The 21,759-nt window shown below is 34.1% G+C and overlaps 1 protein-coding gene across 5 annotated transcripts in view; it reads right to left on the reverse strand.

Moving 5' to 3' along the window:
• Window positions 1-2,301: 2,301 nt before the first annotated feature.
• Window positions 2,302-21,759, reverse strand: part of Ift80 (intraflagellar transport 80) — a 140,902-nt gene continuing 121,444 nt past the window's right edge. For all 5 annotated transcript variants that reach the window (XM_058578329.1, XM_058578330.1, XM_058578327.1 and 2 more), the window contains 2 exons: window positions 19,862-19,985; window positions 2,302-3,879 (listed from right to left, as the gene is read on the reverse strand). In XM_058578329.1, the coding sequence (XP_058434312.1) occupies window positions 3,769-3,879; window positions 19,862-19,985 (235 nt within the window). In that variant the 3' untranslated portion in view covers window positions 2,302-3,768. The remainder of the gene's footprint in view (window positions 3,880-19,861; window positions 19,986-21,759) is intronic.

Raw genomic sequence — 21,759 nt, forward strand, 5'->3', positions numbered from 1 at the left:
ATTATACAATTCTCATATCGGGAGGATGTTGCTATGATTATACTTTTTCCTTTCTTGCTCACATTTCTTCCATTTTCTTTTTCCTATTTGATGCAGTGACCTAGGACCAGGGTGGCAGCTACAAGTAATGGAAGTAGGGATGATTCCTAAGCAAAAAACTGAAATACTACTTTAAATCTCTATGTCAGAATTCCTAAGTGCCTGATGGAGATGGGTTGTGCCTTCATCCATGTCTTAGTCATTTTCTGCTGCTATAATGAAATGCTATAGATTGTACAATTTATAAAGAAAAGAAATTTATTTCGCATAGTCCTGGAAGCTGGGAAGCATGAAGGTGCCAGCATCTGGGGAAGGACTTCTTACTGTGTCATAACATGATGGAGGGCATTACATGGCAAGAAAGCATGTGAGAAGGTAAGAAACAAGAGAACACACACTTAAGAGAGCTTGCTTTATAATTAACCCACTCCTTTGATAAAAAAATTTATTTTTTCATGAGGGCAGAGTCCTCATGACCTAAATACTTTTTAAATGTCCCACCTGATGCTTTCACAGTTGCAATTAAATTTCAACCTAAGTTTTGGAGGGGACATTCAAACCAGAGCACCCTATTTGGCAAAACTGAAGCTAACCATGAATATAGTTATATTGATAACTGGTAGAAACAGCCCATTAATTTTGTACTTATGTAATTACACTCTACATGGAATAGATTGAAGGAGAAGTACTTGCTAGATTACTATTATTGCCTAGAATCTGGAGCGGCACAATGGCCAAATATACTGTCCCTTCCAAAGGTTGAAAGTTTGTGTATAAATGTAGAAAAGTAAAAATAGTAGCTAAAGGTGAAGGAATGAGTAAATGAATTAATGAGAGAATTCCAGTATTACATTAATGCTTCAAAAGAGGATCAGAGGAAGAGATGACATTAACTCTTAGCTCAATTATACCAGATGCCTGAATGGTGATATCTTGTGTTGCTGAGACCATTTTTTCATTTTAGAATCTGACATGATCAAATGGAAGCCTGCACATCATAGTGATTTTATACTGGGAGATATGTTGATCATTCAAAATGATGGACTGGACTAATTATTAGGGACTAGATGGAACTCTAGTAATGTACCAGTATTTTAAAACTTATTTCTCAGGTTACACCTACCATAATGTCTATTATCGCTGGCCTTGTGGGTAAGATTATAATGCTGATACTGTTAAGTATGTTGGAAAACTACAAATGTTGCTATATCTGTTAGGCTCAGTCAGGAATGATCCTTTCGCTATAAAACATAGTATAATTATAATATGCCAGTAAAAAGGGAAAAAAACTAAATCCCAGTACATCTTCTGAAAACAACAACAACAACAAAAAACTCCTATAGTCAAAGACCAGGGGAGGCCTGTGGTATACAAAGAATGTATCTGGGGCTGGAGATAGCTATAGCTCAGTTGATAGAGTGCTTGCCTCGCATGTACAAGGCTCTGGGTTCAATACCCAGCACCACCAAAAAATAAAAAATATATATCTGGTCTTTTATGGGGTGAGAAAAGAGGGTTCCTAACACAGATAATCCAAAATAATCCATGAAATTCCTTGAGTGATAAGAGTATTTGTTATGCTAATGAAATGACTTTTGGGGAGGGGACCTTGATAGTAGCCATAGGAGGCTGGTTGCCAAAAATAAATAAATCAAAAGGTTGGAATTTTAGTTACTATATCTACAATCAGAGGAGGGAGCCTGGATATTGAATTCAGGTGCATAGCCAATGCATATGTAATGAAACCCTAATTAAAAAAAAAAAAAAAAAGCTCTCAGGACAGGAAGGCTGGGTTAAAGGGCTTCCTGGTTGGTAAACACATTTATGAGCTGGAAATATGCTGCATCTAGATTCAACAGGGAGAGGATAAGGAAGTTCTGTGTCTCTTCCTCTTCCCTTCCACCCTACCTCAAAAGCCCCCTCAGACCTTGCATTTCTTCTATGTATCCTTTCAAATAAAACTGTTAAGTAAAGACTTTAAGTGAGTTCTGTGAATCATTCTAAAAAATTATCAAATGTGAAGAGGGGTTATAGGAACCCCTAAATGTGCAGCCAACTCAGATACAAGTCCAGGTAACCTAGGGACTTCAGGGAAGGCCAGGGACTCTACTTACAGATGGTGTCTGAAAGAAAGGGCAATCTTGTTGGGGACCTTGACATTTAACTTGTGGGATCTGATGCCAACTCTAAGTAGTCAGTGTCAGAATGGAATTGAATTATAGAATATCAGAAAATTTTTGTTAAACACAAACCTGTCATTAGTATTTTTTACTTCTTTTAATTGCGGTAAAATATACATAACATAAAATTTATCCTTTAAACTATTTTCTTTTTAAGCTTTTCACTGAAATATAACAATATATAGAAAGCATATATAAACTTTTCAGGACAACTTACAAATAAACTGATTAGTCAGATTTCACAAACTGAATACATCCTTATATCTAGCATCTGCATCAAGAATAGCATATTCCAACATTTCAGAAAAAAAAATGTGTTGAAAAGTAAAGAACATTTTTATAAAAGAAAAAACTAAAGAGTAATTAAAATGGAGGTAAAAGAGTTAATCCCTTTCCAATGTATATGCACATACCCACTCTATAATGTACTATTGCCAAAATACAAATTCATGGGAGGCTTTCTAAGGGATCTTTGTGTTATTGTTAAAAAGCTTTTGTGGTAATAATAATTTTGGGATATACTGAGTTAAAGCTAGTCAAATAGGTTTATTATCTAAGGAGATTTTCACAAATCTTTCAGATTCCCAGGGCCTATAGCCAGAACATTCTCAAGTCAGGAGAGGAATAAGGAAAATACCTCTTGCTTATTCTATATGTTTTTTAAATTATGTTAAATTTACATAATAAGATTTAGCATTTTAATCATTTTAAGACTATAATTCAGAGGAATTAATATTTATGATGTTGTGAGGCCACAACCACTCTCTGTATTTCCAGAATTTGTTTATCCTAAACATAAACTCTATGTCCTTTAAATGATAAACTCCTCCCCCTCCCTCTGATCACTGATAATCACTATTCTCCTTTCTGTCTCTATGAATTTGCTTATTCTCATGTAAGTAGTATCACAGACTATTAGACCTTTGTGTCTGGTTTATTTCATTTTGCATAATTTTTCCATCTTGTAGCATGTAACAGAATTTAATTTCACGGTAACAGTAAATAATATTTTATTGTATGTGCATACCACATTGGTTTATCACTCATCTGTTGATGGATATTTGAGTTGTTTTCACCCATTACTATTCAAATAATGTTGCTATGAACTTCAGTATTCAAGTGTCTACATTGTTACACATTTTCAAAAATCCATCATTATCAATTTTTTTAAATAAATTTTTGGAGGTGTTTTACAATGTGGAGGTCAAATAAATTAATGATAGCATACATTTTAAAGAATTCAATGTTCTATTATCAGCATTAATATTGTTGATACTGAAGATTTAGGGATAAAGTAATAAAGAAAAAACTGGAATGTAATCAACAGGTATAGAGACGTATAAAGAAATGGCTAATTAGAAAAATATAAAAGATGGCATTATATCAATTATTCTGCGCTTAACCTTACTGAATGTATTTTACTAATATGCAGAAAGTGCTCATTATTATTTAAAGATGATGCATTTTTCTTTAGCAACCAAAACATGCTTATCTTTGTCTAGTCAAAATTAATTTCAAAAGATAACATTTTTAAAGGTTAGCATGTCACTTAGTGCTTTAGCCCCATGTTCTTGCTGGACAAGCTGCTTGATGATCGCTCTCGTTCCTTAGTAATTTCCATCTCAATTTTGGCTTTGATTTTCTCCCAATCTATTTGAAGCTACAATAAAAGGAAAGAAAACACATGCTTATTTAGTATGAGATATTTTTTAAAATCCAAAGGAACCAAGAATAAATATGCTCAAAAAACATGAAGATTCTTGAAGAATAAGACCAAACAGAACAATTATATAACAAAAAGCAGACTCACTATGATCTAAAAGGCCAAAATCTAATTATACCTTTCTATATTGAAAAAGTCCCAGAGACCGCCCACTCCAGCCTGTGTGGGACCCAGGCTCACAGAAGGCCCCTGGTTCACCCCTCCACACATGGGGCAGACGCCCACAGGAGCCCAGCTTCTGGCACTGGATGGCCTCTTCCAACCAGCAGACTACAGTGGGAGCCCAGGCCCGGCCCAGATCCATCCACACTGACTTGTGTAGGACCCAGGTCCAGGGTAAGTCTGAGTTCGCACTCGGCCCACCGCCCTGCCACCTGGAAGCCTAAGCCTAACCCATTTCCATCTTGGGACACTGTATTCATCGCCATAGCCTTCCCCATGCACTAGCCCCTGACAGTAGACAGGGACTAGAAGCAGCTGCATCTCAGAGTAGGCATGCCAAAGGGAGTGTGAGGCCCAACCTTTCAGGCCCATCTCTGTAAGACATTGCTTCCAACTTGGGGCACCTTAACTATTATCTCGAGTTACCTCGGCTATTGCCACCACCACCTTTAGAAGCAGTAGCACACATTGAGGGATACTAGCAGGGTCTAGAAGCCCAACATCAAGGTGAGGTACAGACAATCTGCATGAGTACTGTAAGAATATAGGGAAGAAACTGTAATATCTCAGATCCACACTGCAAGAAAGGAAGACCCATAGACAACATGAAAAAACAAGGGAGGAAAGTGCCCCAAACAAACCAGGATACTATAGTAATAGAACCCATGGACAGCGAAGTTATTAAAATGTCAGAGAAAGAGTTCAGAAGGTTCATAATTAAAATGATCTGTGAATTAAAGAATAATCTAAATGAGGAAATACAGGAAAAAATTGATCAGTCCAACAAAGAGATAAGAGAGCAAATACAGGTAGCAAAAGATTATTGAGAGAAAGAGAGACTCTGAAAAAAAAAACCCAGAAATCCTTGAAATGAAGGATACAATAAATTAAATAAAAAACTCAATAGAAAGCATAACCAACAGACTGGATCACTTGGAAGAAAGAACATCAGAAAATGAAGACAAAGTGTACAACCTGGAAAATAAAGTTGATCACAGAGTAAAGACTGTAAGAAACCCATGAACAGAACATCCAAGAATTATGCGACAGCATCAAAAGACCAAATCTGAGTTATTGGGATAGAAGAAGGCACAAAGTTTCAAAGCAAAGGAATGCACTATCTCTTCAGTGAGATAATATCAGAAAATTTCCCAAGCATAAATAATGAATTGGAAAATCCAATACAAGAGGCTTACAGGACACCAAATGTACAAAATTACAAAGATCTACACCAAGACACATTATAATGAAAATGCCTAGCATACAGAATAAGGATAGAATCTTAAAAGCCACAAGAGAGAGGAATCAGATCACATATAAGGGAAGACCAATTCGTATCTCAGCAGATTTTTCAACCCAGACCCTCAAAGCCAGGAGATTGTGGAACAACATATACCAAACTCTGAAAGAAAATGGATGCCAACCAAGAATCATATCCAGCAAAACTAAGCTTAGATTTGATGATGAAATAAAAACCTTCCATGATAAACAAAAGTTACATCCTCAGCAAAATATTCCAAGAAGAGAAAATGGAAAAACAAAATGATGAAAATCAACAAAGGGAGGTATTACACGAAAGGAAAATCTAATCAGAAGAGAAACCAAGTCATGTTATATACCAAAAATAAACAAAAGTGTCTGTGAATACAAATCATGTCTCAATAATAACCCTGAATGTTATTACTGGCCTAAATTCACCAAACAAAAGACATAGACTAACAAATTGGATTAAAAAAAAAAAAAAGACCCAACAATATGCCCAAGAGACTCATCTTATAGACAAAGACATCAACAGACTGAAGGTGAAGGGTTGGGAAAAATCATACCACTCACATGGACTGCAGAAGCAAGCAGCGGTTTCCATCCTCATGTCTACGTTCATCAAACAAACTCTTCTCAAGTTCAAGAGTCAAATAGACCACAACAAAATAATTTTGGGTGACTTTAACACACCTCTTTCATCACTAGATAGATCTTCCAAACAAAAGCTGAACAAAGAAACTATAGAACTCAATAATACAATCAATAACTTAGACTTAACTGACATACATAGAATATTTCATCCTTCAATAAGAGAATACACTTTCTTCTCAGCAGCACATGATCTTTCCCTAAAATAGACCATATACTATGCCACAAAGCAACTCTTAGCAAATATAAAAAAGCAGAGATACTACCCTGCATTCCATCAGATCATGATGGAATAAAATTAGAAATCAATAATAAAATAGGAAATAAAAGCCACTCCAACACCTGGAGACTAAATAATATGTTACTGAATGAACAATAGGTTGCAGAAGACATCAAGGAGGAGATTAAAAAATTTTAGAGGTGAATGAGAACACAGATACAATATCGAAATTTCTGGGACACTATGAAGGCAGTTTTAAGAGAAAAATTCATTGCATGGAGTTCATTCCTTAAAAGAAGAAAAAATCAACACATAAATGACTTAACATTACATCTCAAAGCCCTAGAAAAAGAACAAATCAACACCAAAAGCAGTAGAAGACAGGAAATAATTAAAATAAGAACTAAAATCAATGAAATTGAAACAAAAGAAACAATTGAAAAAGTTGACAGAACAAAAAGTTGGTTCTTTGAAAAATAAATAAAATTGACAGACTCTTAGCCATGCTAATAAAGAGAAGGAGAGAGAAAACTCAAATTTTTAACATAGGTGATAAAAAAAAGAAATATCAACAAACACTACAGAAATACAGAAGATAATTAGAAATTATTTTGAAAACTTGTACTCCAATAAAATAGAAAATATTGAAGGCATCGACAAATTTCTAGAGTCATATAATTTGCCCAAATTGAATCAGGACAATATACACAATTTAAACAGATCAATTTCAAGTGACAAAATAGAAGACACCATCAAAAGTCTACCAAGCAAGAAAAGCCCAGGACCGGATGGATACACAGCAGAGTTCTACAAGACTTTAAAGAAGAACTAATACCAATACCCTTCAATTTATTTCAGAAAATAGAAAAAGAGGGAGCACTTCCAAACTCATTCTATGAGGCCAATATCACCCTGATTCCAAAACCAGGCAAAGACACATCCAAAAAAGAAAACTTCAGACCAATATCTCTAATGAACATAGATGCAAAAATTCTCAATAAAATTCTGGCAAATTGAATACAAAAACATATCAAAAAGATCATGCACCACGATTAAGTGGGATTCATCCCAAGGATGCAAGTTTGGTTCAACATACGGAAATCAATAAATATAATTCACCACATCAACAGACTTAAAGATAAGAATCACATGATCATCACAATAGACTCAGAAAAAGCATTTCCAAAATATAGCACCTTTTATGTTCAAAACAATAGAAAAACTTGGGACAACAGGAACATATCTCAACATTATAAAGGCTATCTATGCTAAGCCCCAGGCCAACATCATTCTAAACGGAGAAATCGAAGGCATTCCCTCTAAAAACTGGAACAAGACTGGGATGATATCTTTCATCACTTCTATTTAACATAGCTCTTGAAACACTGGCAGTGCAATTAGAAAGAAAAAAAAAATAAAGGGATACGCATAGGAAAAGAAAAACTCAAATTGGCACTTCTTGCTGATGATATGATTCTATACCTAGAAGACCCTAAAAGTTCCACCAGAAAACTCCTATAACTAGTAAATGAATTCAGCAAAGTAGCAGTATATAAAATCAATACCCATAAATCAAAGGTATTTCTGTATATCAGTGAAAAATCCTCTGAGAGGGAAATGAGGAAAACTACCCCATTCTCAATAGCCTCAAAAAAAAAAAAAAATACTTGGGAATCAACTTAATGAAAGAGGTGAAAGATCTATATAATGAAAATTACAGAGCCCTAAAGAAAGAAATCAAAGAAGACCTCAGAAGACAGATCTACCTTGCTCTTGGATAGGCAGAATTAATATTATCAAAATGATCATACTACCAAAAGCACTATATCGATTTAATGCAATTCTGATCAAAATCCCAATGACATTCCTTATAGAAATAGAAAAAGCAATCATAAAATTCATCTGGAAAAATAAGAGACCCAGAAATAGCTAAAGCAATGCTTAGCAGGAAGAGTGAAGCAGGTGGCATCACTAATACCAGAACTTAAACTATACTACAGAGCAATAGTAACAAAAACAGCATGGTATTAGCACCAAAACAGATGGGTAAACCAATAGTACAGAATAGAGGACACAGAGACTAACCCACAAAATTATAATTATCTTATATTAGACAAAGGTGCCAAAAACATGCATTGGAGAAAAGATAGCCTCTTCAACAAATGGTGCTGGGAAAACTAGGATTCCATATGCGAAGAAATGAAATTAAAGCCCTCTCACAATGCACAAAACTCAACTCAAAATGAATCAAGAACTTAGGAATAAAACCAGAGACTCTGTGTCTAACAGAAGAAAAAGTAGGCCCTAATCTCCATCATGTGGGATTAGGCCCCAACTTCTTTAAAGACTAGATTAAACTAACAAATTTATTATAAAATAAACCTCAGCCCCTGAGACTAAGTCAGCGGTGAATAGGTTTTCACTTCCATATTAGAGAAGCTGAATTGGTGTTAAACCAGATGAGGTACTACTTGCTGCCTGAACAGATCTACCTTAAGTAATTGAAATATTAATTTATCCTTAACCAAACTTCACACCTCTTTTCTCTGTGTGCTGGAAGTTGACACAATTAAGTATTTTGTTCTTTTTTATTTCAATACCCTATATATAAATTTCTAAGAAGTACACTATGGACATTTTTGATCACCATCTTAAAAAATAATTCCACACAATTATCTATAATATGGGAAAAATAGGTAAATTAACAGATTTCCTATTTTACTAGAAGATGAATGTCTGTGAACAAAACAAAAACTATTTTAAGATGGAAGTAAGTCAAAATACAAAAAATCCTGATAAAGTCATTGTATCTTTTTTAATAATTTTTTTAAGTTGTCAATGGACTTTATTTTGTTAATTTAGATGCAGTACTGAGAACTGAACCCAGTATCTCACACATTCTAGGCAAGCACTCTACCACTCAGCCACAATGCCATCATCCTATCCCAATTCATTGTATCTTATCAAATCATACTGGAATTAAATTAGAAATCAACACAACAAAACCATATAGAAACTATATAAACACATGAAGATTGAACAATACATCCTTAAATGATAAATGGGTGATAGAAAAAATCAAGATAGAGTTTAAAAAATTCTTAAGACTCAAATGAGAATCATGATACAAAATACCAGAACCTCTGGGACACTATGAAGGTAGTTCTAAAAAGAAACTTTAGAGCTATGAGTGCCTATATAAGCAAATCAGAAAGATTCCAAATAAACAACATAATAATATATGAAGAACCAACCAATTCCAAAACCAGTAGAAAGAAGAAAATGATGAAGAACTAAAATCAATGAATTTGAGAATTAAAAAAAATACAAAGAATCGATGAAACAAAGAGTTGGTTCTTTGAAAAGAAGAATTGAAGATTGATAAGCCTTCAACCAAACCAACCAAAAGAAATCGAGAAGACCCAAATTAATAAAAATAGAGATGGAAAAGGAGAAACCACCACAGACATTGCAGAAATCCAATGGATCACTAGAGACTATTCTGAAAACTTACACTCCAAAAAATTGGAAAACCCAGAAGAAAGGGATACATTTTTAGACACATATGTTCTGCCAAAATTAAATCAAGAGGGCATAGAAAACCAAAACAGACCAATAACTTGTAATGAAATAAAACCAGTAATAAAAAGTCTTCTAAAAAAGAAAATCCCAGGACCAGATGGATTCTCAGCAGAGTTCTACCAGATCTTTTAATGAAGAACTAATGCCAATCTCCTCAAATTATTCTATGAAATAGAAAGGGATGGAACACTTCCAAATTCATTCTATGAAACTAGTATCACATTCATATCAAAAGCTCTCACCACTCCTATTTTAATATAGTGTTAGGAATTCTAGCCAGAGCAGTTAGGCAAGAAAAGGAAATAAAAAGGATGAAAATAGGAAAGGAAGAAGTCAAATTATCAATGTTTGCAGATGATATGTGTGGTAAGCCATTCTTATAGACCGTGGCCGCCATTAGAAGATGGCGCCAGCTTCCACTGTGGCCTGTGATAAACAATTCCTTTTTTGGAGAGTTGGCACGCAATCCCTTACCACCCTATGAGAGAGATCCACGTGGCAGCTTGGGATTGCTATGCGGGAGGCTTTATTAGGCTGTGCTTGGGCGCTCGGCGGGGGGTCACTAGAAGATGATACATGAAACAAGGCCTGAATAAACTGCTGAAAGAAGAATCCTGTGTCGTGTTTTCCCTTGCCGGCGAGGGGTCGCGACAGATATGGTCATATACCTAGAAGAAGATCTAAAAAAACTCCCCAAAAGACTGCTAAAGCTAATAAACAAATTCAGCAAAGGAGCAGGCTATAAAATCAACACAAAAATCAATGGCCTTCTTATTTACCAACAATGAATCTGCTGAGGAAGAAATCAGAAAAATAATTCCATTTACAATGCCTTAAAAAAAAAAAAAACTCAGAAATAAATCTAACCAAGATGATGAAAGACCTCTACAATTAATTTGAAGAAAGAAATTAATGAAGACCTCAGAAGATGGAAAGACCTCCCAGATTCATGAATATACAAAACTAATATTGTTAAAATAACCATATTGCCAAAAGCAATATACAGATGCAATGCAATCTCATTAAAATACCAATGACTGGGGCTGGGGTTGTGGCTCAGCGGTAGAGCACTTGCCTACCACGTGTGAGGCCCTGGGTTTGATCCTCAGCACTACATAAAAATAAATAAATAAAATAAAGATATTGTGTCCAACTACAACTAAAAAATAAATATTTTAAAAAAATACCAATGACAGACATTCTTTACAGAATTAGAATAACAGTTCTAAAATTCATTTAGAAGAATAAATGGCTTTGAGTAGCCAAAACGATTATAAGCCAAAAAAAGCAATCCTGGAGGCATCACAATACCTGACTTCAAATTATATTACAGAGCTATGTTAACAAAAACTGCATGGTACTGGCATAAAAACAAACACATAGCCTGATAGTATAGAATAGAACACAGAGACAAATCCACACAGATACCATCATTTGATCCTTGAAAAAAGGGCCAACAATACACACTGGAGAAAAGACAGCTGTAAACAAATGGTGCTGGGAAAACTGGTTATACATATGTAGAAGAATGAAACTAGGTCATTATCTCTCACCCCACACAAAAGTCAACTCAAAATGGATCAAAGACCTAGGAATTAGACCAGAAACTATGCAACTCCTAGAAAAAAATGTAGGGTCAACACACCAGCCTAAAGGAATACACAACAATTTTCTTGATAGGACCCCTTAAAGCTCAAGAAATAATGCCAAGAGTTAATAAAATGGGATAGCATCAAATTAAAAAGCTTTTGAATGGTAAAGGAAACAACTAAGAATGTGAAAAGAGAACCTGCAGAATAGGAAAAAATCTCTATTAGCTACTCTTCTGACAGAGGATTAATATCTAGAATATATAAAAAACTCAAAAAACTTAACACCCCAAAACAAAATAACCCTATTAATAAATGGGCAAATGAATTAAACATACATTTCTCAAAGAAAAAACAGGAATGGCAAGTCAATATATAAAAAAAATGTTCAACATCATTAGCAACTAGGGAAATGCAAATCAAAACTACACTGAGATTCACCTTGTATCAATCAGAATGGCAGTCATCAAGATTACAAATAATAATGCTGGAAAGGATGTGGAGAATAAGGAATGCTTTTACACTGTTGGTGGGATTGTAAATTAGTACAACCTCTATGGTCCTACTTTCTTACACAAAACACTAGCATGGCAGCTAGGTGTGGTGGCATATGCCTGTAATCCCAGTGACTTGGGAGGCTGAGGCAGGAGGATCAGGAATTCAAACCCAGCCTCAGCAACTTAGTAAGGCCCTAAGCAACCCAGCAAAACCCTTTCTTTAATAAAATATAAAAAGGACTGGGGCTGTGGCTTGGTGATTAAGCACCCCTGGATTCAATCCTAGGTACCAAAAGAAAAAGGAAAAGAAAATTAGCATGGAACCCCCATATCACCCAGCTATACCACTCCTTAGTATTTATTCTAAAGAATGAAAGTTATCAAACCCATGTTTATAGCAGCCCAAGTCACAATAGCCAAACTATGGGAGCAGCCTAGATGTCCATCAATGGATGAATGGGTAAAGAAAATGTGGTATATTTACATAATGGAGTTTTATTTGGCCATAAAGAAAAATAAAATTATGGCCTTTTCAGGAAAATGTATGGAACTAGAGATCATTAATGTTAAGTTAGATAAGCCAAACTCAGAAGGTCAAGGGTTATGTTTTCTCTCATATGTGGAAACTATAGAGAAACAAGGAAAAGCAAAGTGTGGGGGGCGTTGGGGATCTCATGGAAATCAAAAGGAGATAAGATAAAAGAGGGGGCACAGCAGATAGAAGGCAGAGAGGTGGGGGATAGTGCTGGGAGCAATATTGGCCAAATTGTGTGAACCGCTAAAAACTAACAACAAATCCCATCACTATGTGTAACTATAATACAATGATAAAAAAGGTGGAAAGGAAAATAAAGGGAGAAATTTTTAAAAAATGAAAAGAAAAACAGAGCAAATGTTAGATTATTTGAAAGACTTGTTTCTCAATCAAGCCAAAACTTGTTTTTTTTTAAATGGCAAAACACTCATTTCCACGTTGAACAAAACATTCATAAAGAGGAAGATGAAACTTGATGAATGTTTTGGCCACCTTCCAGCCTTAAATTGACTTACATATATTTCTCAAATCAATCACAATAAAATGATATATTGCTGATATTCTGAACAACTGTTGTTCTGTTGTACCAGAAGTACATCTATATTACCTACCTGTTATAATACATATGAGGGTGCCAATTGATAGGATTCTACTGAAAATAAATGTTTTACTTCCACTTTGCCATTTATCCAGTTTTTAAAAAATGTTCTACAGTTAATTTATTCCTTAGAAAAGAACATTTTTCATAGTAGGTTTTAGATAAGGATGTTCTCTGGCAGTTGTCAAGTAATTTCTACATTAAAATTCATCCTGTTTATTATAGGGAGTACCAATATTCTTATTTTGGTCTCTGGTCAATTCTTATTCACAGAGAAACAATTTCACAATTATATCTAATGGCTCTCCATCCAGTATCTCATCTCTTTTAACTCTGAGCTAAAAATTCAGCTTCTTTCTTTAGAGAAAATATAATGGGAATCAGGCATGGATTCACTTAATTTTCTCTTTTATATTCACAAACTTACCTATACCTGTATCATCCTTATCTCTTTCCCTTCTGTCCAGGACTAACCTCTTCACATATGTTTTTCAACTTCTCTAGAACACTGCCTTCTAGTATTACTATGCATTCATTTTCCTTCTCTTCACTGGCTTCTTCTCATCTTCCTGTCTCTAATTCCATCCCCCTGCAAGTTGCCACTTCATTCTTCTTATTCTTCACTCTCATTCTCTCCCAAGACTAATGAAATATGACTATGTTCCTGCTATATTTCAGAAATAGTGCATGCGTATTTGTGTGTGTGTGTGTGTATGTGTATGTGTATGTGTGTGTGTGTGTGTTTTGCTGGGGATGGAATCCAGGGCCTCATGAATGCTAGGCAAGCACTCTATCACTGAGCTACTTCCCCAGCCCCAGAAACTTTTCACTAAAGCCACCATCAGCTGTTTTCAGTCCTTATCCAAATACCTTCTCTGTATGATTCAGTTACTTATTCAACAAATATTTAACACTGAGTGTATACCAAGGATTGTCCTAGGTACAAGACCTCAGCAGTGAACAAAAAGATAAAAAACACTATCTTCATAGAGAGGTAATAAAGACAGATACTAATGGAAGATACAGACAACAAGATAATAACATCGATAGTGCTGAGGGTTTTGAAAATAGGGAAGGGATACAGTGAGTGCCAGGAGTAGGGTAGGTTGCATTGTTATCAATTTACTTGGTGGATTTCTGGTTTTATTTAAATAGTGATCTTAAAAACTGCTATCTCTTAAAAGTCAAACTTAAGATCTGAAGAAGCTGGGCACAGTGGTACCCATCAGTAATCCCAGCCATTCAGAAGGCTGAGGCAGAAGGATGAAAAGTTTGAGACCAGCCTCAGCAACTTCACAAGGATCTAAGAGACTTAGTGAGACCCTGTCTAGTACCAAAAAAGTAAAAAATAAAAAGACCCAAAGGAGAAGAGTGAACCCATGTGCACACCTGGGGAAGGGCTAGCTATCATAGGAAAGAACAAGACCCTGACACAGGAGCATTCTCTGGACTTGTTGAGCACTATCTTTGAAAAATCTCTTATAGATGATTCTGGTTTCTATTCTTTATAAATGCCCTAAAACAAAAGACAAACAAGAGAAAAACAAGCAAGTTTATTACAGTGGGCAGGGTACATCATTCAGGAGAAACCTCAATGAAAGGCAACTCAAAACAGTGACTTAGAACTGTAGCTTATACAGCATCTCCAAAAAAGAACAACAGATTTCAGAGAAGTGACAAGACAAAGGAAAGCTGTTTTAGGTTTCCTGAGGCAGGAAATTATGAAGGTAAACAAAATGAGAATAAGCTAAAAGAGCAAGATCTCTGGTGCCATCTTTGAGCCGATAGTTGTCTCTAGTAAAAGGAGAGAAAATTCATATCCTATTTTTATATGAAAAGGAGGGAGGATAAGAGCTATTCCTCAATTTGCTGCTTCTTAATGGCCTTTAACAACAACAAAAAAAAATATTAGGTCAAAGAGGTCCATTTGGGGTTATCAAATTTTGGTTTCCTTTAACAATCTCTTCACTGTCAATAGTCACCACAGTTCTAACAAAAGCTTTCTCATACTTCCCCTAGGAGATCCCAGCAATTCATACAGCTTCAAGTATACCTAGATGGTCATGAGAAATTTGGTTGTCTGGCTCTGATTTCTCCTTTGGCAATGTCTTTTGATGTTCACATTTATATTTCCAATTGGCTACCAGAGATGCTTACCTGAATACTCTAGACATTTCAAACTTAAAAAGAAAAAACATATATTTTCATGTTACTTATACTCAAAGCTTCACAACTTTTATATTCTCACATATTCTTTATCAAATGACTAATTTGAAGTCATTCTCAAATGCTTTGTCTTACCTCATCATCTCTTTTCCTACCCCCAAGTACAACTGTTCTCTTAATTTTACTGTTGAATTCTTTTTTACATTAATATTGCCCTTCCATCTCCTGGTGGGACTATTATAGTAAGTTCCCAATTGGTCTCCTAGTTACTACCCTCATCTCTAATCTTTCATGTCTGAAATTATCTTTCAAGTCAGTTTCTCGATTAACAAATCTCCAACTTTTCTCATTGCCCTTTTTAAGAAGTCCTTTTTTTTTTTTTGTTAGGTTGGTTTTTGGTGCTAGGGATAGAACTCAGGTCCTTGCAAATGCTAGGAAAAACTGTACCATTACACCACATCTCCAGCCCACAAAGTCCATTTCCTTAATATGGTATGAAGACCCTTCAATGTCTGGTCACAATCAGTTTTTAATTACTCTGAACCTAGGGCAGTCACTCAGAATTCCTCCCTATTATTTCAAGACCCCATATATTTGATCCTTCTTATTCCCACATTCTTTAGATGAATGACAAAAATCTTAAGACAATTTTGTGGAAAATTTTAAGTTTCCATTTATTTTTAGGGATCAGGATTTTTTTTTTTTTTTTTTTTTTTTTTTTTTACATCTCCAGCCCTTTTAATTGTGAGACAGGTCCAAATTGGACCTGAACTTGCAATCTGTCTAAAGTCAGTCTCTCTGTTGTTTTTAATCTTTCTCACTTCAGAGCTTTTCCTTTGCCGTATTAGCCTCCTTCAAAACAATTATAAGAATTGAAATTAACAACTATATAACTTGTCACCTACATAAACTTCATGAAACCAGGGCCAGTTTCTATCATGTTTACTTATTATTATCCTAGGCACCAAAAAGAGAACAAAAATTATCTGGAGGAAGCACTTGATAAATACTAAATGAATAAAAGATAATAATTAGCCAGCAAATGAATAATCCCCTAACAATTCCTGCTGTAAAGCTTTAAAACCTGGAAGGCAGCATTGGTAGTAATTAAATAAAGTGATTTTTCCAAACTGCAGTGTTGACTCTTTTGGATAGTCCTCAAAATTCTATACTTTCTCAATTTCCGCTCATGAGTTTGATATTTTTCACTTTCTTTTTCCTAATATAATGTTTTAAGCATTTCTTGGATCTTCTGCTTTTCTTCTTGCAAGGAGTTATGTATTAAATACAGTGAATGTATTACTTGAGTGGGTTTTATTTGCTAGACTTACAACATATTTTGTAAATATTTACTGAACTTCATTCTAGACCAAGTACAATGAATCTAAACAATAGATTTATTGGAAAATAGTACACCTTGTATAATCACAGACTTCCATATTTTAAATTAGAAATGTCTAAATAACATTTCAGGGCTCATAAACATGAATGTATATCAAACATCTATTTTCTTCTCTAATAACTGGTAGATTCCGTTTATTCATGAACATTCATGTGGCATGCATTGTCAGCCCAACAGAATTCACCAGATATTTAGAATAAATTTCCCAATAATAATAATGTTAACAATAGTTTTATTATAAATAATATTAACATTATCATACAATCATAATATAAATACATAAATATAATACATCAGATAATATAGATATTATATTATACAACATAAATATATTAAGCTCTATTATATGTAATATATGATTAATATTTCCATTTTATTGTTAATGATAATAAAATATAATTTAAAAATAAAATATAATTAAGAGAAATTATTATTGTTGTTGTTATTAATTGTGGTACTGGGGATTGAACCCAAGGGCAGTTTACAACTGAGCTACATCCCCAGTCCTTTTTATTTTTTTTGAGACAGGGTCTTATTAAGTTGCTGAAACTAGCCTCTAACTTATGATCCTCCTGTATTAGCCTTCTGAGTTGCTGAGATTATAGGTGTGCACCACCATGTCTGGCTTCTCGATATTATTATTATTATTTTGTTGGTTTTTTTTGAAATGGGGATTGAACCCAAGGCTTTGCAAATGCAAGGCAAATACTTTGCCACTGAGCTATATCTTAGCCCTCTCAATATTATTTTTAAATAAAACTTGTCTATTCAACTCTTAGTTTTGAAATAAGGGGAAATACAGAGATGATAGAGTATAACTAGATTAGTGTACGATCAGCAAGTAGTACAGATATCCCCCAAAGCTATTTTCCTACAGTTAAATTTTATCTCAGTACTGGGATTTCTTTTCTTCTTTTTTCGGTGTTGGGGATTGAACCCAGGGTCTTGTGCATGAGAGGCAAGTACTCTACAAACTAAGCTATACCCCAAGCCCTCTTCTTCTTCTTCTTTTTTTTTTTTAAAAACTAGCAATTGAGTCCAGGGGCACAGAGCCACAGCAATAGCTCATTGTACGTTTTATTTTGAGACCGTATTGCTAGTTTGCCTCACTAAGGTGCTGAGGCTAACTTTGAACTTGGGATCCTGCCTCAGCCTCCCAGATATCTGGGACTATAGACAGGTGCCCTGCTTAGTAGTGAGAAATTTTTAACCTCAAATAATTTTCATTTGAAAATAATATTTTATAATTTTTAGTTAACTTCCAAATGACATTTTATGAAGAAGAAAAGTAGGAAAGTGGAACATAATACCACAGGGATTCAAAGTAACCTATATAGTTTCAGAATGAGAAGAAAACAAAATACCTAAGAAAACCATATTGTTCTGGTTATCCCACTTGGGAAATGTCTGCTAAATTGATTAAAATATTATATTTTGGCAACAGTTGAAGACATACATAACAAAAAAGATGATAAGGATGTTAAGTTTTCTGCTATGTAAAAGATTCTATTGAGAGAAATGACTATATTTTCTATGTTCTTGAAAGTACCTAATGTGAAAATATTACAAAAATACTGATGATGATGATGATTAGAAAAAGCAGAGTAGGCATTAATCTGATTAAAAATTACACAATAAAATAAACTTAAGGTGGGTGCTCAGTTTTGTTGTTTTTATTTATATTTTATTTTTGCATGTACATATGTGTTGCTGGGGATTGAACCCATAATCTCATGCACGTTACGTAAGCATTCTATCACCAAGCTATATCCCTAGGCTAGGTGCTCAGTTTTAAGATGGACATTTTTTTTTTATATATTTAATTGTCAATGGACCTTTATTTATTTATTTATTTATTTATATGTATTGCTGAGAATTGAACCCAGTGCCTCACACACGCTAGGCTCTACAACTGAGCCACAACCCCAGTCCCAACATAGACATATTTTTTAAATTGACAAAATGATCAGGTGATTTGGTGATTTCCTTAGCAATGTATTATTGGTAGCTGCTGTCATATTGTATAATTACAGTCTCAGGGACACTGAATTTGTCTTAGTAGTAGAGAAGACCCTTACAGCCCACATTCCCATGAATCACTTCAGTATTTAGCAGATTCCAAGTTAAAACAACAACAAAAACAAACGAGAGCTTCCATAAAATATGTCCCCTTTTCTATCACAAAACCTACAACTTATAGCTCTCCTAGATCCAGATATTGAAGTTTCTCATTATTAAAGAATAAAAATAGCCCCAAAGGCCTTCACCACCCTGAAAATTGCTCTGAAGTGCATAAATGTAGATCACAACATTCAGTACTCTACATGATCAATAAATAATGTTAGCTTTAGTAGAAATCATAGGTGTCATCTATTTTGTCTCCTCTTCTAAAGGCTCCAATTCTGCCCCTGATATTCTACTCTAAGCTATTCCCACATATTCCTCAAGCTACAGTAAGATAGAGGCTGTTTCTTATTCACCCCCTAATACAATGCCTAGCCCAGAGTGAGACTCTTAAATTTATTTTTTGAACAATGAATGAAGAAAAGGCTAAGGAAACTGGTTCAAAGAACTGGAAACAAGGTCAAGACTGCCTGAGAATCACAGCTCTTGGGAAAAATAAATCTACATGGCTAGTGAGATGAGATCTGTTGTATTAGCCTTGTAGCATCTGGGAAAGTGGCCAAAGTCAGTTATGCTCTAGGCACTAGGGCAAACTGTCTTGTTCTGACTCTTCTTATGGGCTGATAAATATTGAATTTTTTTTCTTAATTGGAGTAGTAAAATCTGAGATTCTGGTAGGAGTCTTGGAGGCAAAAATTGAGCCTACCTTGGTCCTAGGCAAATGAAGTCTACCTAGCAAGGCACTTCTGTAAGATGAACCTAACTCCTAGGATTCTACAAAGAGAGAAAGTATGCATTCATTTTCTGGTCAGTGCCTTCTGCTGTGTGAAAGATAAAATTCAGAAGTTAGTTTTTATCCTATTTCTATTATCTAAAAATATCAAATAGCACCTAACCTTAAGACAAATTGACATGAGTTAATCAAAACATGGCTATAGAAATCCAGAAAAAAACTGAGTGATATAAGAATATGGTCACAAAATAAGACTGCAACATCATGAGGCAAAAGTAATGCTTTTAAAAATGACAGTGAAAATTATTCAATTTTTGTTAAAATGAATATTTTATAATTTATAAATTTATAAATAAATTTACAAGGCATAACATTATCATTAATACTGTACAATACTTACACCTTCTCCATATTGCAAGTATCGTTTATTAGTTTCCTGTTTACCAAAGGTCTCTAAAAACTTTTGACGGTAAGCAAGAACTGTATCAACATGTGTTTTGTATCTTACAGCCAACTCCAGGGCTCTATAATGAGAAATAAAACATATTATCAGAATTGCTTATATCAACCTAAAGTTTTTTGTTGATTCAGTCTTAGAAAAAATTAAATAGCCATTTAAATTCTGTAACTCAATATTGATTCATGAGATTAACTTATTTTTAAAGTAATATTTTATTCAAATAGCTGAAGAGACTAAAATGAACCACTGAAAACAATGGTACAATACCAAAGACACAAAATCTATACATAGATGATAATTTGCAAATATAAAACCAGATTAATCCTCACTTCCAGGCTTATTTTCACATGTAGCTTTTGGCCAATGTCTCTACCACAGCAACCCTGTGCATAATACACATTAGTTGAGTCAGGAACAACCCAGCAGAATAAAGCTCTCCTACACTACTTATTTTTAACTTGTTTTAAAGTATGAATAACAATCAGTAAAAAATACATTATTTTTTAAGTTCTCTTATCTTCTAATATGATTCCTAAATATGCAGTAATGATTAAGCAGAGCCAAATATTATAAATCTGTTATTTTTTACTTATTTAATTAAAATTTAATTAATACAAACAAAAATTGTATATACTTATGAGATATATGATGTTTCAATACATGTGTACATTATGTAATGTTTAAATCAGATTTAAGATTTATCTATGTCTTCAAACATTTATCATTTCTTTTTTTAGTTGTTCTAATTAGTTATACATGACAATAGAATACATTTGGACACATCATACACAAATGGAGTATAATTTCTCATTCTTCTGGTTGTACATGATGTAGACTCACACTGGTCGGGTAGTCATATATGTGCATAGCATAATAATGTCAGATTCATTCTACTATCCTTCCTACTCCCATACCCCTCCTCTCCCTTTACTCCCCTCTACCTAATCCAAAGTATCTTTGTTCTTCCATAGCCCACCCTTATTGTGAATTAACATCTGCATATCAGAGAAAACACTTATCGTTTTCTTATGGCAAAGCATTCGAAATCCTTTCCTCTAGCTTTTTAAACTATTCAGGTACATTGTTAAATCTATAACCATCCTACTGTGCAATAGCACATCAAAACTTTTTCCTCCTATCTATGACGTAGTGCCCACTGATTAATCAAGAATTTTTTAAAGATTACTGCTGAAAAATATCAAGTATATAAGCAGCAAAGATATGTATAATAAAAAAAATAGATTATAGTTACAAGTCAGAAAAGTAGATGGCTCTGGATAAGAAATAACACCTCAAAATTCTCAAATTCTATAAATAATACATATCTGCTGGGATTTACCTATCCCATAAAGAAATTATTTTATATATTATAAGTTGGGTGGAGAAGTATATAGATGATAATTCATCAGTTTCTACATTAAGAATAACTTACTTTGTATGTCAGGTTTCCTGACATATAAGTCTACTCTTCCTATCTCTCCAAGCTTCCCCCCCCCAAGTTTCTTAAGTAAATTCACTACTTTTTTCTTCATTGAGTTGGAATGTTTCAGTTCATGGCAATGATCATTCTTCACATACTTCGTGTGCAATTTCTGCACAAATAATTGATCAGTCTGAATTAAAATTTCATGTGAAAAAATATTACCCTTAAATGAGGCTCATTCATAAGATATAAAAATCACTTATATATTCTTTAGCTTTTTAATCTGCATCTTTATGTACATATTCAAATTATCAGATAGTCTTCAGATACTCTTTTTCTGTGTTTGTCATTACTCTATTGAGATAATTTCTTCTCATGGGTCTTTGAATAAATAAGAAAAACATGGAATTTCATA

The sequence above is a fragment of the Marmota monax genome, unplaced genomic scaffold (assembly GCF_021218885.2).
Source record: "Marmota monax isolate L192 unplaced genomic scaffold, Marmota_monax_Labrador192_F-V1.1 WCK01_AAM20220418_F8-fsc00256, whole genome shotgun sequence".
Lineage (NCBI taxonomy): Eukaryota > Metazoa > Chordata > Mammalia > Rodentia > Sciuridae > Marmota > Marmota monax.